Source organism: Marmota flaviventris, chromosome 2 (genome assembly GCF_047511675.1).
Source record: "Marmota flaviventris isolate mMarFla1 chromosome 2, mMarFla1.hap1, whole genome shotgun sequence".
NCBI lineage: Eukaryota > Metazoa > Chordata > Mammalia > Rodentia > Sciuridae > Marmota > Marmota flaviventris.
Genome location: NC_092499.1, coordinates 67975865 through 67993106, shown reverse-complemented (window position 1 = coordinate 67993106; position 17242 = coordinate 67975865). Strand labels below are relative to the sequence as shown.

The 17242-nt window shown below is 48.7% G+C and overlaps 1 protein-coding gene across 1 annotated transcript in view; it reads right to left on the bottom strand.

Annotated features, from left to right (window-relative positions):
- The window catches only part of Rab15 (RAB15, member RAS oncogene family), a 25871-nt gene extending 8629 nt beyond the window's left edge, over positions 1 to 17242 (bottom strand). Inside the window, exon 1 of the mRNA XM_027929439.2 lies at positions 17037 to 17242. Within this exon, the coding sequence (XP_027785240.1) occupies positions 17037 to 17160 (124 nt within the window). The 5' untranslated portion in view covers positions 17161 to 17242. The remainder of the gene's footprint in view (positions 1 to 17036) is intronic.

Genomic DNA, 17242 nt, shown 5'->3' with positions numbered 1-17242 from the left:
ACCATAGACAAAGCAGCAAAAAAAGGACCTATGGTTGGGCTGGGGTTGTCACTCAGTGGTAGAGTGCTTGCCTGACATATGTGAGGCCCTGGGTTTGATCCTCAGCACCAAATAAAATTAAATAAAGTAAAAAACCCATTGACAACTAATAAATATATTTTTTGAAAAAGCACATATGGTTCCTGCCCTTACAGAGGTTGAGAGAGAGGAAATGAGCCCAGAAAGGCAAATAATTAGCCCAAGGTTGGCACAGCATGTAGCAAAGATTCAAATGCAAATCTGTTTGAAGCCAGTGTCCTGACTACCTCTTGCACTATTTGTTGGGAGAAAGAGAGGAGAGTTAAGCATTAACTAGGAATGGAAACCTCAATAATGCTTCATTTCCTGTCTCCTGTTGGTCCTTGAGAAGGGATCTGCTGAGAGACCATCTTCCAATATTAGGGGAACTTTTTCCTTATGAAAGAAAAGGAGAGGGAGGGCAAGTTGGAAGCAGCTGCTAAGAGGTAGAACAGGTCCTGATGCAGCAATGCATACTTGTGGTCCCAGTGACTTGGGAAGCTGAAGCAGGAGGACCTCAAGTTCAAGGTCAGCCTCAGCAACTTAGGAAGACCCTGTCTCAAAAAATTAAAAAAAGCTGGGGATACAGCTCAGTAGTAGAGCACCCCTGAACTCAATCCCCAACACCAAAAAAAAAAAAAAAAAGAGGTAGAACAGACAAGCAGATTCGAACCTACACAAACCTGGTGGTGGGTACTAGGCCTTGCTTCCTTCTCCCTGGGCCCTCACTTAGTTCTGTGGCAAAGAGTCAAGGTTGAGGAATTCTGGGGCTCACAGCAACCCCACCACCACCATGCTGCATGTTCTCTCTCACACACACATTCTTGCAACCAAGGCCTACTGACAACACAGTAAAATTTTACTTTAACCTGTCAAGAAGGAAAATGCTTTGAGTTGGGATATTCATGTGCATTAATATATGATGGACGAAACAGTCTGTATCTTCTGAAGGATTTCCCCCACCTTTTTCTTTAAATATAAAAAGGTTAACAGTCTAATGATCTTCCAGTGGCATCTAGTCCTTCTTCTCTCTGTCCCCACACACCTTAGATCTTTCCCTGACCACTCTACCAATGAGGCCCTGGCCTGCAGGACCCTGTGCCCAACCCTGACCATATCCTCTCCTGCGTGGCTGTTGGGTTTTTTTTCACTGCCGCTCTGCAGGATGAAGTCAAAACACTGGCCTGATTGAGTCCCCTTCAGATTCATGCCTCCTCACCTCGCAGGCCCTTCCAGCTGCTCGGCCAACTGCTTATTCCAATGTGTGTTTACCTATCATGTTGCCACAGCCACGACCTCACCCAGAGCAGCACTGCCCACCCCATGCTCTCAACAGAATGTCTCTCCACTGCTTTTCCTCTGAGGCCCATCCAATCTCTCCAGACTTCCCTCTGTCATCTCTCTGCCCTCCTCAGGGAAGGGCCCTCTACCCTTTCCAAGGTTCATCTCTCATCTGTCCTCATCATCTCCTCCTGGATGCCCATCGGTCCCTCTGTTGCCTTTTTGGTATCCAGGGGAAGAAGGGGTTCTCCAGCTGCCTCTCTCCTGGTGTTTGCTCATTCTGGCTCCTCCAAGACAGCATTAAGATGCACACATTAAGGGGCTGGGGTTGTGGCTCAGAGGTAGAGCGCTCCGCCTAGCATGTGTGAGGCACTGGGTTCGATCCTCAGCACCACATAAAAATAAAATAGAGATATTGTATCCACCTATAACTAAAAAATATTAAAAAAAAAAAAAGATTCACACATTAAGGTAGGAATTGTGGGGCTGGGGTTGTGGCTCAGTGGTAGAGCGCTTGCCTTGCATGTGTGAGGCACTGGGTTTGATCCTCAGCACCACATAAAAATAAAAATAAATAAATAAATAAATAAAGGTACTGTTTCCAACTACAACTAAAAAATATATACATTTAAAAAAAAGGTAGGGATTGTGATAAAATAAAATGCAGATTTGGATTTAGCAGATATGAGAAAAGGCCTGAGAAGTTACATTAGCTTCCAGATAAAGCTGAGGTTGCTGGTCCTAGGACAGTGGTCCTCAGAGTGTGTTGTCCTCAGATCTGAGCATCAGCACCATCCGTGACGTTAAAAAGACAAGTGCCCTCCCTATTAAATGCAAGCCCTACCTCAAATCTACAGAAGCAGACCCTCTGGGGGTGGGATCCAGCAGTCTTTTTCAACAAACTTTCCAGGTGCTTCCCACACAGACTGACATCTGACAACTATACTTGGGCAAAAGCTTTGCACCCAAAGTGTCAAGCCAGGCACCCTGGGCATTCACTGTTTCTCAAATGTGCTTTGCAGATCCCCCAGCAGAATCAGAATCACCCCAGGAGATATTTCTTTTAAATGCAACTACCTTGACTTGCCTACACATACTGAATCATAATTTGAGAGAAATCCAGAAACCTGTATTTTTAACAGCACTATGCATGTTGGGTGGGGGAAGGTCAGACAGAGGAAAGTCCGAGAGCCGCAATAGAGTGAAAGAGACAACAATTGGCACTGGACTCAGAAAGACTTGAGTTCAAATCCTGTTTTGGACACTTGCTGTGTGACTGTGGACTAGTCTTATTTGTAGAATGAGAACACCTAGGAGCTGCCCCCAAAGGGCTGATGTGGGGTAGACAACAAAAACCTCACTCTGGTTCTCACTCCCACCTTCCCTGTGTTGAATAAAGGCTCCCTGAGGAGCAGGGAGGAAAGCAGAGAAAGGATTACTATTCTGCTACCCTTGCTAAACTAAGGATGAGTGGCACCAACCTCACCAGGGAGCTTTGAAGAAATAAAGATTCTCAGGGCTCCCCCAGACCTACCCCATCTTATGCACACTGAACCTCTATGTAGCCCATCTCTAGGCAGAACCATACCTGAGCCTCAAATATTTCTCTGTCCTGGGCTGGGGTTGTGGCTCAGTGGCAGAGAACTTGCCTAGCAGATGTGAGACATTGGGTTCAATCCTTAACACCACATAAAAAATGAACAGATAAAATAAAGGCATTCTATCCATTTACAACCACAAAATTTAAAAAACATTATATATGTGTGTGTGTGTGTGTGTGTGTGTGTATCCCCGCCCCGGCGGGGAGCTGGGGTTGTGGCTCAGTGGTAGAGTACTTGCCTAGCATGTGTGAGGCCCTGGGTTCGATCCTCAGTACCACATAAAAATAAATAAATAAAATAAAGATATTGTGTCCATCTACAACTAAAAAATAAGTATTTATTTATATATATATATATATATGTTTTTTTTCTTGTCCTATACACATCCCTTAGCCACAAAGTCTCTGAAGTAGGCAGAGTGGGTATTGTGACCATAAGGCACGAAAGGGCCAACTTAAATCCCCATATCCTATAACTGAGCCAGAGCTGGTAAATAGGTCTCTTAAAACCTACCCATGATGCTCTTCACTCAACCAGTAGTTCCCAACCCTTAGGCTGAGGAATTACACTGCTTTATCATTCGCATCCACCATACCCCACATCTATTCTGATATTTTGAGATATTTAGAAGTGAGGCAGTGGGCACACATGACTGTCTCTACAAATGTCATACATTGAAACAATCCCCAGTGCAATGATGTGGGAGGGTAGGGCCACTGGGAGGTGATTAGCTCATGAGGGCAGAGTATGGGATTAGAGCCCTGAAAGAGGCCTGAGGGAGCATGTTATCCCCTCTGGCTGACTGCTATGGAGGACACAGGTAGAAGGTGCCATCTCTGTAGCAGAGAGTGAGCCCTCACCAGACTGCATCTGTTAAGCCCTTCATCTCAGACTTCCCAGGCTCCTAAACTGTGGACAGTACATTTCTATTGTTTATATAAAGTACCACTCTAAGGCACTTTGTTACAACAGCCCTGACTAAGATACTCACTATAACCTATTTTGGGGGGAACTCTTTGTTCCTCTGACTCTAGTAAGCCCAGATTCATCACCCTGTCAACCTCTAAGTCCCTACAAGACAGTGCACAAGTATGCAGAAACAAGCAAAGCCCTTATACACAGCTCCAGCAGAGGTTCTGGGAAACCTGGGAGCCCCAGGAAGAGGAAGTCAGGAAGAAGGGGGGCCCTCTCCCAATTGAGGGCCCAAAGCCCAGCGAACCACTTATCATTTTGTCCCAGAACACCTGATATGGCCATCATGATGTCTGCCATAGCCAGCGCCCTTTCCCTTTAAAACTGCTGAGTCCAAACCTCTGCTCAGGGAAACAGGGCTGGGTGGAGCTTGTCCTCTGTGGAGAAGCAGCTCCTGACTGGCCCATCAACAGTCTTGCTGGACCCACAAAATGACCAGGCCAATGAGGGCAAGGGAGCTCAGCTAAGCCTGTCAGCTAACCTGCTCCCTCCAGGCCAGAAGCAGTAGTACATGCCTGTCGTCCCCCGCTACCTGGGAGACTGAGAAAGAAGCATCACTTGAGCCCAGGGGTTTGAGACCAGCCTGGGCAACAGGTGATACCTTGTCTCAAAAAGAAAAGAGGAGGGCTGGCATTGTAGCTCAGCGGTAGAGCATTCACCTAGCACCTGAGAGACCCTGGGTTCGATCCCTAGCACCACATAAAAATAAATAAATAAGATAAAGGTATTGTGTCCAACAACAACTAAAAAAATTAAGAAAAGAAAAGAAAAGAGGAAAGGGAAGGGGAGGGGAGAATAGGGCAGGGGAAGAAAGCTTCCTCCAGACTCGGCAGAACTAGAGGCTAGCTGGGTCACAACCAGAGGAGCCTGAGGCAAACAGATGCGTAGAGACAAGCAGAGACGCCGAAAAATGACAAGCGTGCTGGCAAGAGATGGCACTGGCCAGGCGCGGTGGTTCATGCCTGTGATCCCAGAGGCTCAGGAGGCTGAAGCAGGAGGATTAGAAGCTCAAAAGCCAGCCTCAGCAACTTAGTGAGGCCCTAAGCAACTCAGCGAGACTCTTAACTCAAAATTTAAAAAAAAATAAATAAAAAGGGCTGGAGATGTGGCCCAGTGGTTAAGTGCCCCTGGGTTCATCCCTGGTACTAGAAAAATAAATAAATAGAACTGGTGCTGAGGCTGCTGGATCCTAGCACTGCAATCAGTCCATACTAGACCCCAAGTTCAGCTACTGGTTGTCCTCACAGCATATGCCCTTTCCTCAATGATACCTGAGAGCATCTCACTGCCTGAAGCTTCATAGCTTGTGACAGTGCCATTGCTGCCTAACGGTTCCCCAGGATGACAGGTGTGATGCTTCAACCACCGAGCAGGGAGAAGACTTCTAAAACAATATTCCCTTGCTCTCCTGCTGCCTACTATTTTTTGTCTTCTAATCCCAACTAGACATAAAGCATCTAAAGATCAGAGAGTATTCTTTGTGTTTGACCAAGTTTTGTTTGTTTGCTTTTTTTTTTTCTTTTAAATCTCTGCCCCTGTGCAACACAGTACCAGGGACAGACATCCCTTCAGAATCCCCCTGCACCAAAGAGCATAAGAAGGGACAGGTGCCTACACCTGCAGAGCAGAGATGGTTTCCTCCCATCAGAGCATCTCACAAACACTGACAAGAAAAACTCCTGAGTTAAGTGACAGTACGGGAGGCTGGGGATATAGCTCAGTTGGTAGAGTGCTTGCCTCACACGTACAAGGCCCTGGGTTCAATCCCCAGCACCACACACACACACACACATAGACACACACACAAAAAGTGACAGTATGGGGTCCTGATGCAGCTGTGGACAGTGCCCTCACAACAGACTGTGGCCTGAGGCGGTTCTAGGTTTCTTGCTCTTCCTGCTATGCCTTGGCCTCTGCCCCCACAGCAGCAACCCCTAGTGCCTGCCGGGCCACAACCAAAGTCCTGGAGCACAGTGACAGCACTACTATGAGAAAACTGGGAGGACAGGCAAGGTCCTCCTCAGGGTGCTAGGGCAGGACACTAGGGCTGGACCAGAACCCTTGTGTGAGATTAGTGCCCTCATGAAAAAGGCCTGAGGGAGTGTGTTAACCCTTCTGCTTCTGCTTCTGCCATGGGAGGACACAGCTTGAAGATGACATCTTTGTAACAGAAAGCAAGCCCACCTTCTCCAGACACCAAATCTGCCAACACCCTGATCTTGGACTTCCTGGCCTCCCAAACTGTGAGGGGAGACAGGCTGGCACTCCTGTGGCTCTCAGGATTATCTTGCCCTGGGTAGGCAAACAGAAGAGCTTACTGCCTCCCGAGGCCAGCAGTGGACATGCTGGAGAGACAGCGGAAAGAAGGCCACAGGGTACATCCCCTGAACAAACACTCCTTCCAGTCACAGTCTGCCTCCAAAGAAAGCCCTGGAAACAGGCGGGAAGTGCGACAGGACAAACAGAGCAGCACGGCCATTAACAGATGGGAGTATGGTTCCAATGCCGCCTTGTCACTGCCCATGTGGTCTCGGAACACCAGAGAGCCTCTTGGCCTGGGCTTTCTCACCTGTTAAGTGTGGGTGGCAATGCTGATGTCATAGTATTTCTGTGTGGATGATGAGATAGAACAGAAAACCCATTACAGGATCTGCTACCCAGAGCTTTGTAAAGTGTGATGCTGATGTCCCTACCTATCTCCCCTACAGAAGTCTGAGACTGTCATACCCGCAGTCATACCCTGGGGGACGGAAAGAGCTCTGGGAGATAGAAGGGGGCTCCTGCTAGGGAAAGGAGGGAGGGCAGGGTGGGGCAGAGAGGTGAGGCAAAGAACGTTTCAACTAAAAATGTGGAATGTTTCAACAGAGAGAAAATGCCACCCACTGTGGACCTCAGACAGCTCCCAGAGCCTGGCTCCAACCTAAATCCTGGCAAAGCTGGGGTGGCCCTATTAGCAGGCCGGCGCTGGTCTCCCTCAGGCCAGCACCTCAAGGGTTAATGTTGGGTGCCAGCTTGCCTGCCCACCAAGTGCCACACGTTTTAGTGGAAACAGGGCTGACTCTGGTGCCAAATGTTATCAACATGATCAACCGTGGCCCAAAGGACCCGAAGTGTGACCTGAGCCTTTACATTAGCAATGAGACTCCTCAACAAGGAACAATTTAATACACCTGAAACCCAAGGCAGACACCTAATCTTTGGGGCCATGCTGGCTCCAGTTACTAAGCACCAGTCCCAGAAATGCCCCCAGCTCCTCCCCCTGCAGGAATCTAGCATGTGATGGACATGTGGAGCTCCCTCAGGGCTATGGCAGGAGGTCACCTCCAAAGGGATCACCCCGAGAAACCCCTCCCCAAAACAAGCTTTAGGAAAAGGCAGAGCCTGGAGGGAGGTGGCTGCCCGACTCTGCCATCCCAAACAAGGCATGACAGTGATTCCCATTTCAAAACCCCTCTCACCTAAACATTATGCAGGAGACCAATAATGCCATTTTCCCCCTAATGGACATGGGAAGGGGAGAATAGGAAAGAGTAGAGAGAGAGAAGAGAAAAGCCAGGGACAGGATTCAAGACAAAGGATCCTGACACATCTCGACCCCTCACAGCAACTAGGGGGTGGGGACATTTTTTCCCAAACCTGCTACTTGCTGCTTTCTACCTTCTGTCTGGTAACTCTTAGCTTGTTTTTTTTTTTTTTTTTGCAGGACTGCATGCTGCCTGACTTCCTCCTCTGTGAACTGCAGACTGGCTGTCCCTCATATTGGCTTTGTCCTGGGGAAAGGTAGACACCGGCTCTCAGAACAAATGCATTAGTCAGCGTGCACCATCTTGTTCTGGCAGTGACAGGAAGTAGAAATATAAGTGGCCCTGCGCTTGAGGGACAGAATCCTGATCCTCTAACTCACTTGAAAGTCATGTTTTAATCTCAAGAGTGATGAGATCAGGGGCTAGGGCTGTGGCTCAGTAGTAGAGGGCAAGCACGAGGCACTGGGTTCAATCCTCAGCACCACATGAATGTAAAATAAAGATACTGTGTCCACCTAAAACTTAAGAATAAATATTTTTTTAAAAAAAAGAGTGCTGAGATCAAAGGTTCTGATTCAGATGTCTATTCACAAGAAATTCTGGAGATTTCAGAAGGATATTCTATGTCTTAAAAGGGTCAGTCTCTGGAAGCCCAGGACCCAGGACCCAGACTGTTATCACACAGTGGGATTTCCCAATCGGACACTCACCCTGGTGAGTCTGGAGGGAATGAATGGCTCAGGGATTGAGCTGAGAAGCTCCTTACCCCAGAGCACCCTGGCTGATGAGCTGGTCCTGGCGTGGTCACTTAGGCAGCCACGTTGAACTGATAGGCATCATCTGTCACTAGCAGTGACCCCAACTGACAAGCAGCACTGACCTTAGTCTAAGACATCAAGCCCTCATCTTTGCACACACCAGAGTACCCCACTCACACAGGTGCCTCGAGAACCACCCTCTCCCTCCTTGTATGAGCTTCCCCTTAGGGCATGTGTCAGAGCAGAAGAGGTTGAAAATTACTGGGAAAAAAATTCCCCCCTTGCAGAAGTCTCCCCTGTCTTCTCATGTCCCCAAACACATGCCTGGTGTTGTCATGTGTCCCAAGAAACCAATACTACCATGACTTTCCTCCGGGAGGAGCAAAAGTCTTCTAGGGAGATGTATTAATTCATTTACTCATTCAATTAGTAAGTACTTACTATGTGCCAGAAACCCCAAGACAAGCAGCAGACAACACAGAACACAACCTTGTCATCAGGGAGCTTCCATTTTTGTGGGAGTGGACAGATAAGTAACATTTATTTATTTATTTTATTTATACCAGGGATTGAATCCAGGGGCACTTAACCACTGAGCCATATCCCAGCCCTTTTTAAATATTTTGTTTTGAGACAGGGTCTCCCTAAGTTGTCTAAGGCCTTGCTAAGTTGTTAAGGCTGGCTTTGAACTTGCAATCCTCCTGCCTCAGCCTCCCAAGCTGCTGGGATTACAGTTGTGCTCCACCACACCTGGCTAGTAACTTATTTTTATTACTACATCATGGATGGGAATGATAAGGCTAAGAAGCAAAATCAGGATAATGGAGCAGACAGCAAGGATAGTGTGCAAGCTACCTTAAGAAAAAATATTTTAAAAGAAGTGACATCAGAGCTGAGGCTTGAGTGACAAGAAAGTACTCAGCAGGGAGAAGATCTGAAGGATTGAGGGCCCGGACAAAGGAAGCAACAAGTATCTTCAGGCACTTTCAGTCAAACTTATAGTTCTCAGGAAAGAAAAGCAAGAGGGACCAACATTATCCTTTCCTGTTACAAAAGGAGAAATCACAGTAAGGCCCTAGCATTTTCTCAGATCTCATGGGGACCCTCATATTTGCACATGGGCATATACACACAGACACTCATCTATCCATCCGTGGACACTTGTGTGGAGGCTGTAACACGAAGGACACACCAAAAAACATCTGAGAGCAAGACCAACTTTTGAACTCCTCATCCCGGTGCCCTGACAGCTCTCTAGCCGCACTGTGGAGCACGTGGGTAAGGCTTCACCATTCTGCACACAGTGGGTATGAAGTCAGCACTCAGGAAATGGGGCTTCCTTTCTCTTGCTCTTCCCACTGCCTTGGGCACATACCTCCATGCAGCCTCTGTGACAAGTGGGGTGTGCTCCAGCTATGCTGTGCCACTCCCATGTACCAGACCCAAGGACCCGGGCATCACCTCTTTTGAGCCTGCTGGTGGGTGCTCAGTGGGCACTGCTGAGGCAGTCAAGATGTGCTGGGCTACTAACCACTCACTCCTACAGCCTCCTTCTGGGCCTGTTTCTCAGTTCAGAGAAGAAAAGACTTGGCGCCTCCAGAAGAAACACCTTGGATAGGACAGTATCTCCAGATCATTTGCCCCACTCATAGCCAGCAAAGGGAACTTCCAGCAAGTACCTACCTGAACTGAAGCTGGCATGACCATAGTGTGGCCATTACTAGCTGGCCTCAGCCAGGCTGGAGAGCAATAGTCCCAATCTAGAGGTGTTTTCCACAGCAGTTCCTCCTGGGAAAAAGATATGTACCTCCCCTGATCCTTGTCCCCAACTAAGTCTTCAAGACCCCATTCAAATGTCACTTCCTCTGTGAAGTTTTATCGACCTCCCCTGGGGGGATTTTTCACTCCTCTATAATTTCTTTTGCATAATATTCTGGCTGTTTGGAAGCCTGTCTCCCCAGCTACACTGTGAGTCTGCAGAATGCAAAGCAGCATCTTATTCATTTCATATTCTCATTGCCTGGTGGAAGGCAAATCATTAAATATTACTCAACAAAGTTAAATATGTGCAATTAAAAAAAATGAATGAGTGAGTATCCATGAGTGAATGAATGAAGTCAGTACATGACAGCAGAAAAGAGCAGCAAAGAGAAAATTTTAATCAGGGAAAAGAGATCAGGGAATGACCCATGTTTCAAAGCCAACTATTGGCCTATCTATAGATCATGGTGTCCCGGTCACTCAGTTCTCTTTAAATCCACATCAAAATGGCAATAGGAGAGCAACACTCAGATCCTATACTCGGAGGTCTCCTACCTGGACTCCTCAGTCACAGGCCTCTAACTCTCTTCAGGGGTGTGTGTAAATGAAGCAGAGCCCTAACATGAGGTGGGGGAGACATGCCCACTCCCCTTTGGCTGGCAGGGGAGGCGTTCTACTTGGCAACCTGTGGAAGGGACTTCTGGGATGAAAAACATGCCCAAAATCGCTTTGGAGAAAATGGAGGAGAGAAGATGGCTCAGGTTTGGGTCACTTTACATACAAGATGGGAGTCACTAGTTCTCTAGGGTCCTCAGTTTTCCTAGTTACAAAATAGGGTGGATGATTAGACCTATCCTTCGGAGTAGAAGGAATTAAATGTCTAGAAAGCCCTGTGACCCCTTGACAAAGCTCACTGACCAGGCAGAAGAGCCAAGGAGAGGTCAGAGTCCTGTACAGAAAACTGGCAGTTTTACAGGGAAAAAAGCACGAATATTAGATTACAGAAAAGACACTCTTGAGAAGAGCTGGCAATCAGAGTAGAAGGGTAATGACCAAATATCGACTTTCATGTTATAAAGCTCATCACCAATCTGTCTGGGGGAGGGGAGGAAGAGGAGGGAAGAGCAGAAACCAAGGAATGCAGGCAGGCAAGAGCGAACGGGGTGCTCAAATCTGTGGGTGAATCTGCAGATCTGCAAATGTGGCACAGATCAGCCGAAACCTTCTGCAGGTTTCAGATGTGTTCATTCTCAGGGATCATGTCCTTGGGGAGAGGGATGGGAGGCTGGATCTGTGCCTGTGTCATAAGGAGGAATGAAGGAGCAGAGGCCTAGGCAGAGCAACATCTAGCAAAGGCCCCAGCCTTGAAGCAGAGATGCCCCCATCCTCCCAGGCCACCCCTCTCCTCTCCACCTCCTCACCCACTCACTCTTCCTTCCAAGACCCTGGCACTGCATGGGCCAGGGGGGCTTGGAACGAACACAGAGCCTACTCACATGCTCCCCTGGAATGGAAGACAACTCCTTGATCTCTGTTTTGTTCACCACTGTATCCTCAGCTCCTAGCATGGTGCCTAGCACATAGGAGGTGTAGGGTAAGTAGTGCCTAAATGATTCCATGAGTGATGGACAGGAAGACCTCACAGCACATGATTGACAGTTTATTCATCACCACAACATTCTTCTGCACTAGCAACAATTGTAACTATGAAGATGGTGGCAGCTACCATTTTACTGAGGACTCTGCCAAGTGCTTTGTATCCATTAGCTTCTGTAATCTTCCCAATAATCATTAAGAAAAAGATTGTCTTACCATCTTCAATTTATAGATGCAGAACTAAGTACGAGGATGTTAAATAAGTGCCTGAAGGTCACAGAGCCAAAAAGGCCACAGAGAATGTGCATGTCTGACCAGACTCTTTCCATCCTACTCACTATTTCTTCGCTTCCCATCCTTTCTACAGGGCAGGAGCACAGGGTAGGAAGACACAGGTCTCCGGCTGCCTAAGGGCTACTAAGACCAGAAGGCCCAGCTCCTCACTCTAGAAATCTACAAATCCCAGGGCTACAGATACCAAGCATTCACCCCAAATTCTGTTGGGTCACTCAATTCCAGGTCCAGATCTAGGCCCCCTGGTCCTTTCCTACCCCAGTCAACACAAGCGCCTGTCACAGGCAGAGCCAGTTCCAGCAGAACTTCCTGAGAAAGATGAAAGTACCACAGAAAACCCATCCCAAGCAAGCAGCCTCAAGCCATGGCCCAACCGGTCCAACCGGATCATCATAGGCCATAGCTTTCCTCCTCACTCAATAGAGGTGCTGCCTGAGGGTGGCTTTTCAAATGAAAGATCCAGAGGCCAGGTGGCAAGGATGGCAGGGAGAAAATCAGCTCCTGGGCAGTTACTTGGATTTACATCCCACTCCTGGCACCTTGCAGAAAGGCCATCAAACTTCTCCAGAACATAGACATCCACATATGACTCTGTGCCTGGGCAAACAGCACCAGCTCCATGAGACCCTTTCAGAAGTGGCCAGTTTGATGGGTTTGAGCTACTCCCCACTTCTGGAGGGAAACCAGAGCAGGTGATTGTATAGGCTAGTGCTGGTACCATCAGAGGGAGTGGGAGGAGGAAGGGGAAGGAGCTGGTTGAGAGGTTCCTTCAAGCCCTGACACCAGCACAGCCCTTGACTGGTCCCCCTGCTTCAAGTCTTAAATCCTCTTCGAACCAATGTTGTTGAGTACCCTGCTCAAAACCCTTTCCTACCATTGCTAGGTTCAAGTCCCACCTGCTCAGCCAGGCCCCTGATGCCCTCTGCCAACCAGGTCTGATACTCTTTCATTAATGATCTACGAGGGTTAAATGTTGCCTTCCCTGTACTAGGGCCTATGAAAACAAAGAAGGATAAGATGTGTCTTACCCCTGAGACACTTCTAGTTTGGGAGACAGAAAGAAGAATGTTCTCGCACTCCTCCATAAACTCCCTCTGCAGCAGCCAGACTGCAGGAGTCCTAGTCCCATGGACACCCACTCATTTCACACCTCTGTTATCTCTGCTCACTGTGCTCCATCTGCTCCCTTCCCTGCAGGCACTCACTGCAGGCTGCTTCAGCCTTCCCTGCTAGTTGGAATCCAGGGTCTCTTCTTCTCTAACCTCAGAGAGCAAAAGCACGCTCTGGGGCCATTGCCATTACTGGCTGCCTCATGACACATCCTACATGGATAATAACTGTGTGACCTTCGTCAAGAGTAGCAGTAATGAAGGCTGAGGTTGTGGCTCAGTGGTAGAGCGCTTGCCTTGCATGTGTGAGGCACTGGGTTCAATTCTCAGCACCACATATAAATAAATAAAATAAAATAAAAGAGTAGCAGTAATAATTATAATCAAGCCCTTACATTTGAAGAATGCTTTTCCAAGTACTTTCAGATATTTCATCTCATGTTGGCAACAGCTCTTTTTTACCTATATCTTGCTTCTCCAACTAGATTATACACTTCTGTGGGCAGAAAAAGGTGGAGTGCAATATGTCTCTGAAATGCCTCACACGTGTTTGGTAGGAATGTTCAGTTACTTTACCTGATGAGACAGACCTGTCAGGAACTAGTTGCAGGCAGATATTAAGGCTCTGACTGTCCTCCTCTGCACCGCTCTGGGAGCACAGCTACATAGAAAGGGAATGCCCACGGCACAGATCCAGCACAGGGCCACCTGTCCACCCACTGGCCAGAAAAACGAGGATGGGAGAAGGGACAGTCAGTGCCTCAGTCTACAAGGGAGGTCTCCTCCCTGTGCCCCAGCAGGCTTTTTTATGGAATGTCACAAGCTCTTATAGTAAATACACAACAAATTACAAAAGAGCCAGCCAAGAATCTGAACTCTATCTTGGCAATAATTGGGGAACTGTCTTGTTTTCCCCATTTACCGAAGCGGGGTTCGGGAAAACCCTTGGGAAAGGTGCCTAGATCAACGTCCAGCACAGTGAAAGAATGTATCTGGGCAGTTTGAGAGCAGCGATGTTTATTCATCTTGGAACCTCTGGAGACTAGCATATAAGGTGTGCACGCTTTTTGTGTGAGCAGATAAATGAATGACCATGACCTGGTAGTTCCTATTTCTTTGGCTCCTCCATTTGCTTCCTGGCTACCCCTTCCTTGGGAACCTTCCAAATCACCTAAAGAAAAAGCTTTTCTTGACCATCCAATCCAACTCTTTTCCTTCAGTGTTAGTTAATGCTGAAAAACACAAATCAAGATGAGGGGGAATTACAAGCCATTAGTAAGCTTTAAGAAAACATCTTATTAATAAGAAACCCAGTGGAGCAGATTTTAAAAGGCTATAGGAAGAAAGGCAGGTTTCTTTCTCTTCCAGGGAATCTAAACTCCAAAAAAGTCCCCCCTTTTCCAGGAAAGGGGGGAAAGGGGGACCAGCCACGAGAAGCAGAGGAAGAACTTTGGAAATAGGTTTTAGGCCAATATATATGAAGGGCATTGGAGGGAGAGGGTGCTGTGGAGACACCCCACCTATTTTATTGACTCAACTCTGCCCCCAAAGTGATACATTTCAGGTTTCTGAGGAAGTCCCTAGACCTACCTAGCATTCCCCTATTAGCAGTAAGAAGGAATCTAAGAAAGGAGATTGTTGCTCCCTGCAACAAGGGTACGTGGGAGACAGGCAGGACCAGCCTGTCGTCTCCGAGGGGCTGAGCGAGAGGGTAAGGGTCGTGGCCCAGTCCCCACCCCAAGACTGGGGAGAAACCACACTGAGCCGGGAGTTGTGTCAGTGGTGAAGGCACAACAGATCTCAGCTTTACTGTGTCAGGGACAAGGTTATATAGTGATAGAAGGAGGGAGTAAGAAGAGAAAGTAGAGAGAACCAATAGGGGACAGTTACGTTACTATCACTAGGGGCCTAGGCAGATTTCAGGTTAAACCATTAGGCAGGGCTAAGGTCAAAAACCCGCATGCGCCAATCCAGCCAGGTCATCGAAGTGCTCTAGAAGAGCCCATGAGGCCACTCAGCCAACACCCAATAATGGCCGCGGTCCCAAAGGAGGTAAAAGTTTCCAACAGGAGATGACAAGGTGAAGGGACAAGAAGGGATGGTGATCAGATATATGGGGCACGGGGTGATTCACTTTAAGAAAGCATACTGTAACATTTTATAAACAAGGGTTCCCTCATTTATCTGCTGAGAGGGTAAATGAGGGAAACTAGGGGAGGCTAACTCCTCACAACATAAGCAGTAGTCCTAAGAGCTTCTGAAATGAAGGGGATGTGTGAAGCCCTCAAAGGGAAAAGTTCAGGTGACTCCTAGGACTTGGAATGTGGCCAGGACACCAGGGTGCAAATGGCTGTTCCTCAGGCAAAAGTCAGGTAACCTGCTGCCCTTTGCCCCAAGCCTGCATCCTGTCCTCATACCCTATCTGGTTCCTCAGCCACTCCCTGGCTCACTCCCATGCTTTGCCCCACACCTGCCTCTTCTCTGAGCTCTCTCCTGGCCAAGGCTTGGTGTCTGTAACCATCTCTCTGAAATGTCTTTCATCCACATAGTGGCCCAGCCCAAACTCCTATATCTCCTAGGAGTTAGCCTTACAGCATCCCTGAAGAATATGGATGGATTCTGTCCCCAAACCTAAGTCCCATGAAGATTGTGAAGCAAAGAGAGACCCTAAGAGCTCAATCCTAATTAACAACAGTAATAACAGTCAGCATCTAGCCAGCTCCCCCATGTATCAGACTTTGTACTGAGTGCTTTACAAACATTATCTTGATTGATCTATTATTACATCCATTCTACAGATGAAAAACTAAAGCTCAGAAGCTTAAGTGAGAGTCAAGGTCATGTTGCCCCAAAGGGAGATCTCCAGGTATGTGTGATCTCCAGGTATGTGTGAAACAATACCTGTCTCTTAACCACCAGGCTCTGTTCCTTCTGGCTGCATCTAACTGCTCCCTCTTCTCTCTTAGCAAGGAGTGTGTGTTGAGGGGAAGCAGGGAGAGGTATCCTCCAGAGGAAGCTAAAAGCTGGAGTCCTCCCATAAGGCAGCAGGGGCTTCTAGGACAGCATACCAACTGGATGACCAGCCAGCCCACAGGAGTTTCCTTTCAGGGGCCTAGGCAGTGAGGAGGCTACTCCAGGTTTAACCAAGCATAAAACCTGTTAGGTATGAGTGGAATCCCCTCAATTCAGACCTCCCAGAGGAGGAGGCCCTTCAGAACCCATAAGGGAGAGGCTCTCTCTGAGGAGAGGCCTCAGAACCACTCCCAGAAAATAGGTGACCCTCTCACAACACTGCCCAGGATGCCACCAGGCCTTGTCCCTTTAATCACAGGCTCCTGGTACGGATGGATCAGAAATAGAGATGGATTAGAGATAGAGTCAAGGTGGGTCCTGCCTGCCTTCTGATCCCCCCAGGTCTGCAGCAACATTCCTGACCTTCCTCCACCCTCCTCAGCCTCCTTCAAAACATACTTTAGCCAGCTGGTTCCTCCCTTTCTCAAGCTCTGGGGCTTCTCATCAGTGCCCTCCTCCAGGTGTCGCACCTTGAGGCTTACCTTCACTACCAGTCCCCTGGTAACTCAATCCCTTTGACCCCTCCCTTCCTCCTGTCTTCCCCATCCTGGCTCCACATTGGCTCACCCCTGAACTGAAGGTAGCTTTATGACTGGCTCCCCACTCTGACCCCTTTTCCTGAGCACAAGCTTTACTTCCCCTCCCCCTCTTGACTTGGGGCTGTAAGGATGTCATTTCACTGGCTATGATTCTCACTGCCCCATTTCGGGGTACCCTAGCCTACACCCTCCCCCGTTTTACTGGCTTGGATGGGGAGGTTCTCAGCTAGAGGCCAGAGATCCCACCCCTCAGCCCCTGGCAGGCAGTAGGACCCCCTCACCTGCAGGAACCGAGGCTCTGGTCCCCTGCAGGTGGCCCGCTCACCCGGGGGTTTATTCTCTCATCCTGGCCTCGCGCGCCACAGCCTCTAGCCTCTAGGGGCAGATAACCCCTCTCAGCCTGGGGAAGGGGAGACAGGGGAAGGGGCCGCGGGGCAGGGAGGGTGGGGCGCCCTGGGCCACCGCCCCTTACCGATGGTGGAGATGTGCGAGGAGTGGAACTCGTTGTCGGTGAAGCGGCACAGCAGGCAGGTCTTGCCCACCCCGGAGTCTCCGATCAGCAGCAGCCGGAACAGCACATCGTACTGCTTCGCCATGGTTGGGGCCCGAGGGGACCAGGGGCTGCGGGCGGCGGCGGACTCAGCCCCGCTCGGCTGCTCCCATCGCGGCCCGCGCCCG